Genomic DNA, 10,484 nt, shown 5'->3' on the forward strand with positions numbered 1-10,484 from the left:
TCCTGGTTCGGGTTACTCTGCACAGAGAGTTTCACATGTTTTACCCACGTCCATGTGGGTTTCCTTTGGGTTCTCCGGTTTCCTTCTACTGTCCAAAAACATTCCGCTACACTGGGTGAACTGGTTAAGGTAAACTGAGCTGTGCACGCATGTGCCTGATGTGCTTGTGTCTCATCCGGACTGTCCTGTATTCCTGTCTCTCTGTGTAGCGAATTAAGGACAGACGCCAGATTCGTGTCTTAATGTAGATGAAATTAAACTCCTAAAATCTGGCCTGTGTTTTGAAAAGAAAACTTTAAATGTACTTGGTGTTGAATTGGATAAAAAAAATAAAATTTATATTTTCCGAAACAAATTTACAAACCATATGTTTTTACTATAAGACTGACAAGGTGAAATAAAATAGTTTATCAGATGATTAAATCTGTTGGGAATTTAAAAAAAAAAAGGTCTTTGTCGCCCTCTATTGGAGACGCTGATATTACACCAAGCAACCGCGTAGCCAATCAGAGTCCGTGTTATTAATATGTCCTTACAAAAATAGTTTTGAACGAATCCTGTATATTTTAACGAATATACATTTGTTATAGTGTTCCGAAAGTAAAGCAAACATGTAAATAAAAACAGGATCTTTAATTCGGTAAATAATTTCCGTGTCACTGAGACAGACTTGTAGTGCGCATGCGCCGTATTGCACGCATGCGCGTGACTCGAAACAGCGGGCAAGAAAGGAAGGTGACATTTTGTTGACGGTCCGCTTTGTGCGTGTTTTTGTTAAAATGTCGGCTGTGGGGAGGACAGTGAGTGTCCTCAGAGCAGGAGCTCGGCTCGCCACACGCGGCCCTCAGCACGCTTTCATCCGGAAGTAAGTGAGAGTTTGGAAGATTATGCGATGCTAGGCTAACGATGCTAACACAAACAGGAGCACTGAGTGAAGGAGGCAGATACAAACTTCACCTTCTGATTTACAGCTGAGTTTAACATCAAAAGGTCAAATAACTCACACAGTAACACCCGCATGCGGTGATAATGAGTGCCAGTGCAGGTTTACACTCCGTTCAGACTGCACGACCCATATCCGATTTGTGAAATCCGATTTTTTTGTCAGGCCGTTCACATTACCAATTATATGAGACTTGTATGAACGGAAAACGACCCAAAAGTGTCCCGCATGCGCAAATTGACACGTAATACGTAAACAAAAAAAAAGCGCGCACTCTTCAAGTTTAATGATTTCTTTTTTTGTTTGTTTGTTTAATTATCTGGTTCGTGTTAAAGTGTGAGGTCTCGTGTGTGTTTTTGTTTCTGAACTGAAATGAAAACGTGTAGCCTGGTAACGAGGGTTGACTCCTAAATGTGTCTCTAATTTCTATATAAGTGCACTACATGTTACTAGGAAGTAATGGATTTTTAAACTCTATATAGTGCACTCGAGCTTCAGTAGGCAGTCATTTGGGATACGGCCGCTGTATTACCAAACTCTTAATTCAGGATTAATAATTTGCACATATTTATTTCGTCATATTAATAAACTTTTTCTACATTTTTATAAATATTTATTTAGATTGTTTGTTTATAGCCAGCTGAATTCTGCAGCTTCTCTCAGCGCTGGCTCAAGGTGCAGAAACACCAGTGCAGTTTGCGATGGAGATGAGGCGAGACCTGGCGATGTGGTTTTTGTGGCGGCGGCGGAACTCACACAATAATCTGATTAATGTGGGCAGCAGACTAATGAGACCGAAGGTGTCAAATTACTGGAAATTTCCAGAACAATCTTATAACCTTGTAATACAGCAGTGGTTCTCAACCGGGGGGCGTGCCCCCCTGGTGGGGCGCGTGCCCCCCTGGTGGGGCGCGGAGGTACTCCAGGGGGGTCGCGAGTAGGCTTCATGTATGGAGGGAAAAAAAAATCTGGGGCTAACAGGCTATAGTAGCTAAGCAGATGCAACACATTTACCCATGTCAAAATGCAGGACATTGGACTATTACATACAAATCAATACTATTATAAAATCTATCATCAATCTATCATAAAATCTTGTGTGTAGGTTATTTTAAGCCCGTGACGCGAACATGACGCAACGTCACGTGAGTGAGTCTGCATACCGTGGCCACCGTGTGAGTGCTTGCCACACACACACTAGTCTGGTTTCTTGCCGAGTTAACTCGTGCCGACTCTCGCTAGTCTACTATCATCAATCCATCAATACAGCGCAAAACCCAAACAGTCTTTTTAAAGACTACTACCCCACACTGTATTTTTGCTTTCCCCATTTCAGCTCTACCCAAATAATTTGTTTTTGTTGTTTTCTTACTGCTAGTCTACTATGGATAATGCTACTACTGCTGCTACTACTACTACTACTAATAATAATAATCTAGCCCAGGGCTAGCTATCTATCTATCTATCTATCTATCTATCTATCTATCGGTCGATACAAGGTGCTGTAGGTCGGGTGGCGTCACTGCGGGTGAGTGTGTTTGGGGGGGGATGGGGGCGGGGCGAGAAGAGGGGCCCCCAACTGCAATGAACCAGCTTTGGTGGGGCCCAGGTTGCAAAAGGTTGAGAACCCCTGATACAGGATGGTTTAACATCCAGGTCCCTACCAAATCCACCATTAGCTTGATCAATTCTATAAAAGTCTATTTAAATTCTGAAAACTGTACAAATGTTGTTGTTTTCCACCAAAGAGGCGGGATTAGCCAACGCAGAATAGTGACGTTTGTCTCTTGTTGATGACGTGTAGGTCGCATGAATGCGACCTGTCCGGTCAGACTGCAGTCGCATGTGAAAATATCGGATATGCATCGGATTTAGGACCACATATCCAAGCGGCCTGGGTCGCATGTGAAAAAATCGGATCTGTGTCGTTCAGATTGTCAATAACAAATCGGATATGGGTCGTTTCAGGGTGCAGTCTGAACGTAGTCATAGAGAAATAAATCAAACTAACACTCAGAACAGGAATTAAACTGTGTGCGCGCACGTTCATGTGTGGGGTTACTATAAGAGGAAAATAATCAACAGTGTCCAATGAACAGCGCGTCCCCTAGTGTCCCATTCCTCTGCCACTACAGCAGTATGAAATGTATAATGTCTGTTTTCCCCCCTTCAGTTTACAGCTACAGTCAGTGTTCGTTCCTGTTCTCAGTTCTCTTATAGCAGCTATAAACAGTCGTCCACTTTTGATCTCTGTCTCTCTTTCTTTTAAAGAGATTAAAAACCCACAGCACAAAGATTAAACCCCTCTGTCCTGAAGATATCCGAGAGCGTCAAGTTCTAGCTTCACCTCTGACTGTTACAAAACACTGACACTGGAGACTCCTTCCAGAAACGTGATATCAACTTTTATTTTTTTCGCAGTGCGGTTTTCATCAAATCCTGCGCTCTGATTGGCTGGCGAGTGGGTCTGTATCCTATGGTACAGACCCCGGTTACGGACCTCTGGCAACTCGCTCGTTCATAACAAAAAAACAATTTGTCAACATTTATTTTCTCATTTCTCAGGAGAATAGCATTAATTTTACAGCATGGATAGCGATAACGACAGCGTTCGCAGCGAAACCGAGTTTTACTACCCTGAGGAAGAAGAAATAAAAGAAAACATTTCAGGAGAAAGCTAAAAACCTGTAATTGTTGCTAACGCCGAGCAAAAACATGGCTGAATGACTCAATTTTGTATAAATAGGGGACTACATAGGTGGCAAAATGTAGTGTTTTTTCTGCCATGGAAGTGCACTTGTATACCGAGGAGGAAGCCGTGAATGAGGATTCAAAATGGCGGCTCGGCTCGGTTTTCCCTTTCGGGCGCTCTCGTTTTCTGTTAGAATTTGGTGAAGAAAAAAATAAATATATTATTTACCAGCTTAAGGTCGGTCCGTATGGTGAAATACTGTGACCTCGGCCCAGAGGGCCTCGTTCAGTACTTTCAAGACCTCGGTCACGGTATTTCACGATATGGACCTCCCAGCTAGTAAATAACACACTTCTTTTACACCCGTTTATGCAGCACATCTTCCAAACAAGTCCCCAGGAATGAGCTGTTACTAGAGAAACAATAACATTCAAATCCTGATGATGCCACTGACCGGGAGCTCGAGAGAGCAGAATTGGCCGTACTCTCAGAATTGGAGGGCGGAGTTGTATACTGTCCCTGCCCTGTCCGTGGGATAGCAGCAGGAAAGGTGCGGTCGGCTGGAGTCGCGTGCATCGAAGTGCTGAGGGAGAGTGGTCTGGTGGACGGGGCTTGGTTGTGACTAAATTAGGGAGAAACTCCGGAGGGGGGAAAAAAGAAACAGTAACGTATCAGGGCCAGTGCTTTGATATAAATCTGCACTACTGTCAGAGAGAACTAATCAACAGCTTCTGACACTGTGGTGTAATGTACACATCACCATCAGTGTGGAATAACCTTGTGTGTGTGTGTATCAGGGCAGGAGGAGGTCCACACATCGTGCCTCAGTACCGTCAGCCTCCTCAGATCACTAAACACCAGAAGTTCCGCTCCGAGCTTCTCAGTGGCTTCATGTGGTTCTGGATCCTGTGGCACTCCTGGCACAACTCGGACGCCGTCCTCGTGAGTCTCTCTCTCTCTCTCTCTCCCCCACATGCATGCACGTGCGTGCGCGCACACAATATGGAGTAAACTGCGCTTCTTCCCCCAGGGTCATTTTCCATGGCCGGATACAGATGCCTGGACCAATGAGGAGTTGGGAATTCCACCTGATGATGAGTGACCTCATCATCGGACACCAGTGAGTGTGTGTGTGTGTGTAGCAGATGTTTACAGTGCTTGAGAAGAGTCGAAACATTTTCTTCCTGTTATGTTTTCCCTCCAGGTGCTGAGTGGAGTGTGTGAGTGAGACCTCCACCGTTATTAAACTCCTCCTGAGTTCCTGCTGTACAGAGACTCGTGTAGTCTGGATGGATTTCCCATACACGTCTATTTAAAAATAAATAAACCATAAAAAGAAACAAACCGTGGACGAGTCGCTTCTCCTGTGGACTTCTGTTTCGTTTTATTTCCTCAGTATGGACGCAGAGCACTGACGACGTCCCATCATGCACCAGTGAGGATTAGCGTCCATAAGGATGTACAGAAATCCCATCAGGCACCTCTTAAGACCCTTTTTGTGTCACATGACCACAGATGTCACCAATAAGTAGCAGATTTATTATTTTTGTTTTTATTATGAAAAGTGGCCTGAGATTTATTTCTGTTCCATACACACAAGTTTTGACACCCCTGCTTTTCTCAGCACACGTCACGAGTCTAAACATCTGTCTGAACACAAGGTTTTGTGTTTTTAAATCCAGAGGGCCATTAGGTGGGATTTATGCTGATGGAAAAAAAAAGTGTGTAAAACTGAGGGCTGAAGATGCAGTGATTTTCAGGATGTTGTATATCTCCTCCTCTTCCTGTCTTATCTGTGATTTGGTCTAAATATCTCATTTCTCCGTCAACTTTACTTGTATTTGGATCGTTTGACTCTTCTCACCGGTGAGAGTCGACTCCTAACCGACTCAGTCATTTAATTCAAAACTGGAGAAAGTTTTCTGAAATTAATAATGAGCAATACTAATAATTAACGTTGATGTAAGCCACATATTTCAGGTCTGTATCCGTTTGGAAAGAACAAAAACGCTTATTTGATGTAATTAATGAAAGAAAGCACACAATTGTGCCGTGATGCTGAATAGGACCGTTCCTGTGGAAATGTTTTGTTTAAATTGCACTAGTTGTGTACAAGCACAAATAATGAGAAGAAAATAAAAGATACAATACTATACTGCTGAAAGTTTGTGCACCCCTGACCATCAGACCCTTCTGCCGTTGTTGAACATCTCATTCCAGGTTTATTCTCCTTGCCTGTTATAATAAACTCCACTGTTCTCTTCTGGGAGGCTTTCCACTAGCTTGTGGGGCGTGGCTGCAGAGATGCGTGCTCATTCCGTTCAGCCACAAGAGCATTAGTGAGATTAGACACTGATGTTAAAGGAGATACGCAGACCCATGGCTTCACTTTAGTTTATAAATGCCTTGAGACCTCGAGAATGGCACAGGAATAGTTTTAAGCTTTAACAATAAATCTAATATAGTAATTTTTACGATTAAAGTGATTCATATAGGTAGTGGTCTGAGTGAATGACCTTGATGTCCGTAATATCACAGCGAGAAGGCTATCGGTCTTCTGCTAAACTAAAACACAGAGCTGACCGCGACTCCAATCCTCCATTTTGAGCTAATTTATCACCATGCCATGTAGATGTGTTGCTGGATGGTGCAGCAACACGACAAAGTGGATTTACGTTGCATTCACGACCCAAGAATGTTCAAACTGCAAAGACTTGAATGCGGTTTGCGAGAAGTTCACGGGCACATTGGGCACCTATGAAGCGGTCTCTCCTCTACTCTGCACCTTTTACTGAAGGCTCGTATGAGACCTCTGATCTGTTGAGGAGCGTTGGCTATAAGCCCGTATTGAAAGAGGGTGCAGTGCCAACAATTAAAGGAAAAGAAAACTACAAGAAAAGGAAAGTAAGTTCAGTTCTCCTGGATCGTGAGCCAAGCAGTAATAGCGGAGTACTCAGTATGGAGAAAATGGAGAATGAGTGGACCATGCGTCAAGATTTCTCCGCTGGATATACTTGCCTCAGCAGCAATATCTCACTCTTATGTGGAAGAAGTGAATGAATGAAGAACTGAAAGTCAGATTGTTTTGAAACAATCGGCCTTCAAGAAGTGAGAACACAGACGGGTAAGATGCGACTCTCGTTTGGTTACATCACAACACCACCACTCGTCGTTTACCTGCATTTAAATTAATTGTGTTTAAGTTACCAGTAAAAGATTTAATTTGCTTCAGAATGTGATTGTCTCCGTTCACCTATTTAATCAGTGTTTTACATTTTATCAGTGAAAACGCATGTATATACACTTGTGTTCAAAATAATAGCAGTCCAACACGACTAACCAGATCAATCACTGTTTTTGGTGGAAATTATATTACTACATGGCAAATAATTTACCAGTAGGTGTAGTAGAGTCGTAGAAAACCAACAGACCCAACATTCATGATGTGCATGCTCCTGAGTCTGTGTAATCGAATAATTAAGTGAAAGGGACGCGTTCAAAATAATAGCAGTGTGGAGTTTAATTAGTGAGGTCATTCATTCTGTGAAAAAACAGATGTCAGTCAGGTGGCCTTAATTTAAGGATGAAGCCAGCACATGTTGTACATCCATTTCTCTCTGAAAACCTGAGAAACATGGGTCGTTCCAGACATTGTTCAGAAGAACAGCGTGCTTTGATTAAAACGTTGATTGGAGAGGTAAAACGTATACTGTAAAGAAGTGCAGAAAATGATGGGCTGCTCAGCTAAAATGATCTCCAGTGCTTTAAAATGGACAGCAAAGCCAGAGAGACGTGGAAGAAAACAGAAGACTACCATTCGAATGGATCAAAGAATAGCCAGAATGGCAAAGACTCAGCCAATGATCAGCTCCAGGGTGATCAAAGACGGTCTGAAGTTACCTGTGAGTACTGTGACAATTAGAAGACGCCTGTGTGAAGCTAATCTATCGGCAAGAAGCTCCCGCAAAGTTCCACTGTTAAAAAAAAGACGTGCTGAAGAGGATACAATTTGCCAAAGAACACATTGACTGGCCTAAAGAGAAATGGGAAAACATTTTGTGGACTGATGAAAGTAAAATTGTTCTTTTTGGGTCCAAGAGCCGCAGACAGTTTTTCAGACGACCCCCAAACACTGAATTCAAGCCACAGTACACTCTGAAGACAGTGAAGCATGGTGGTGCAAGTATCATGATATGGGGATGTTTCTCTTACTATGGTGTTGGGCCCATTTATCGCATACCAGGGATCATGGATCAGTTTGCATATATCAAAATACTTGAGGAGGTCATGTTGCCTTATGCTGAAGAGGAAATGCCCTTGAAATGGGTGTTTCAACAAGACAACGACCCCAAACACACCAGTAAGCGAGCAGCATCAGGTTCAAGACCAACAAAATGAAAGTTATGGAGTGGCCAGCCCAATCCCCGGACCTTAATCCGATAGAAAACTTGTGGGGTGACATCAAAAATGCTGTTTCTGAGGCAAAACCAAGAAATGCAGAGGAATTGTGGAATGTTGTCAAATCATCCTGGGCTGGAATACCTGTTCACAGGTGCCAGAAGTTCTCAGAAACCGTGGTTATACAACTAAATATTAGTTTAGTGATTCACAGGAATACTAAATCCTTAAGATTTTTTCAGTTTATACAGTAAATATTTGGAGTTTGTAATGAAAAATGCAGACACTGCTATTTTTTTGAACAGCCCAATGTTCATTTTTCTTCATTTTCTGTAAAGTAATTAAAATATTCATACATTTTTCTTCATGTTTTGATGTAGAATATAATGTGCATTGTTCCCAGTGCATGGAAATACAAACTATTATAAGGATTTTGAGCTTTACTCACGTTTTTAAAACACACTGCTATTATTTTGAACACAACTGTTCACTGCATAAATTATAACGCCTATCCTGTTTTAATGAGTCACATGACACTGTCAGTTCAATTCCATCCAATTCTCAAGACGGCTTTGTTCTCTGGCTTTATTTCGTAAGGTGGGGCCTCTGTGGCCGACGTGTTACTATCAGCTTCACTTTCCAGTGGTTCGAACTGATACGGCTCCGTGTGTATAGCAGTAGCATGTACACACACTCCAATTTCAGGACTATCACAGTCCGATGTATTAAGCTAGTATCTCACCGGGCTGTGACAGCTTGTGACAAATTGCGAACGTCATTCGCGAGAGTGTTTCAAAAGTGTCTTGCGACATTCGCGGGTGGGGCTTCTCAATTTCCTTGCATGAGTCGCAAAGTGTCGCTCCTTCATCGCTGAAATTTTGAACATGTTCAAAATATTAAGGGCCCCATACACGTTCAAAAAAGTCGTCAAAATTTTGTATCAAAATTTTGATACAAAGTTTGATCGTGTGTAGGGTGTTTTGATGTCAAAAATTTGATGTCAAAATTTTGAACCCAAATTTTGACATATCAAATCACTTTGATATTTTTTGAAGAGTCGTCAAATTATTGATACATGTGTGGGGGGCTTGATGGACAAGCGTTCACTTGGTGGTATAGATGAACGCATCACAGTGTCTTCTTTCAATATCAATGGCTTGACAAGGTCCAATAATTCATTGAAGGATGGGGCATCCATCCTAAGGAAATTACGGAAGTCCTCTGGTTCTTTGAGACGAAGTTCTCTGAGGAGGTTGACGTGACCGTACGTTCGCCGTTTCAAAAACCAGTCTTTCGACCATTTCCGTCGATGCCGAGGCGGTTCATTGTCCAAAGCGAACACAAGTGCTACGGCCACTGCTGCGTCCATGTCAAAGTTTTTGACAATACTGAATTTTTGATAGAAAAAACATTGAATCGTGTGTGGACATTTTACATCAAAATTTTGATATCAAAATTTTGACGACTTTTTTGAACGTGTATGGGGCCCTTTAGTGCGACAATTTCTCTCAAAATAGCCGCAAATGCGTTGCAAAGCCATCGCGAACCCTTCTCGAGTCAGTTTCCGTGAGGCTTCCTCTACTTCCCTGCCTGCCGAGGGAAAATCCGGCTGCGACTAGTTGGAGACACAATTGCGGTAAAATATGCGAATATCAATTCAGTGCGATTCCAAGTGAAAATTGTCACTAATTCGCATATTTCATCGCGGTTGTTGTGTCCCCAACTAGTCGTGGGCTGTCGTAGCCCAGCGAGATACTACCCTTACTATCTGAGGAATCCGAACGAAGAGGCCATTGCAGTCACTCTTGCCTGCCGAGTCTGGCTTTGGTCTATAGCTGTCAAAGGCCTCGGCCTTAAAACCGGTTACCGCTGTGACGTCATGCACTCAGGGCGGGCGGGCTGGCTCAGCGGGGCAGCTCGAATGTCATGAACTCTGTTCAGTTCACGGCTTCTCTAACAGTGCAGACGTCCTGGAAATGCAAACACAACAGGGAATCAGATCATTTGATTCAGCTTACCAATGAATCGATTCTTTCAGCTTTTAAATGAATCCTTGCTACTACAGTACAAAATCATGGATTAAAGTTTTCCGTCGTGTGACGGATTTCCGTCTACTGAACTCTCCCAAGGCCAAATGTGAGGTCGGTGCTGATCCGAGGAGAATTAAAATGACGGGTGGTTGGGTAGAGATCGGGTTATAACACTGATGTGTTGCAACACCATCAACTATCAGCAGGGTTTATTTAACTTTTTTTGTTTTTGAGCCATGCGTTGTGTCCTTCATTTCCTATGTTTGATCATGTTTAAACGTTTGCTGTCTACGGTGCGGCATTAAAAAAAACATGCGCTGTCAAAATTGGCAAAATACATTCCCATGTGCTTGGCGTGCTTGTGTCTGACCATTTCTGTTTTGTATTAAATCTCGCCAAAATGACTTAGTTCAAACTTGGA

General features: G+C 42.7%; 1 protein-coding gene across 1 annotated transcript; it reads left to right on the forward strand.

Moving 5' to 3' along the window:
• Nucleotides 1–693: 693 nt before the first annotated feature.
• Nucleotides 694–5,788, forward strand: ndufb2 (NADH:ubiquinone oxidoreductase subunit B2). Its single transcript, XM_060903811.1, has 4 exons — nt 694–865; nt 4,433–4,577; nt 4,666–4,755; nt 4,840–5,788. The coding sequence occupies exons 1-3, from the start codon at nt 780–782 to the stop codon at nt 4,735–4,737; spliced, it is 303 nt and encodes a 100-aa protein (XP_060759794.1). The 5' UTR covers nt 694–779; the 3' UTR covers nt 4,738–4,755; nt 4,840–5,788.
• The last annotated feature ends 4,696 nt before the right edge of the window (nt 5,789–10,484 follow it).

Source organism: Neoarius graeffei, chromosome 21 (genome assembly GCF_027579695.1).
Source record: "Neoarius graeffei isolate fNeoGra1 chromosome 21, fNeoGra1.pri, whole genome shotgun sequence".
In the NCBI taxonomy this organism is placed as follows: domain Eukaryota; kingdom Metazoa; phylum Chordata; class Actinopteri; order Siluriformes; family Ariidae; genus Neoarius; species Neoarius graeffei.

Excerpts from the sequence above, each read along its gene's own strand:
- ndufb2 (XM_060903811.1), top strand. The coding sequence starts at position 780 with ATGTCGGCTGTGGGGAGGACAGTGAGTGTCCTCAGAGCAGGAGCTCGG. Across the intron at positions 866-4,432 it reads CAGCACGCTTTCATCCGGAA|GGCAGGAGGAGGTCCACACA; the intron begins GTAAGTGAGAGT and ends TGTGTGTATCAG. Across the intron at positions 4,578-4,665 it reads ACAACTCGGACGCCGTCCTC|GGTCATTTTCCATGGCCGGA; the intron begins GTGAGTCTCTCT and ends TTCTTCCCCCAG.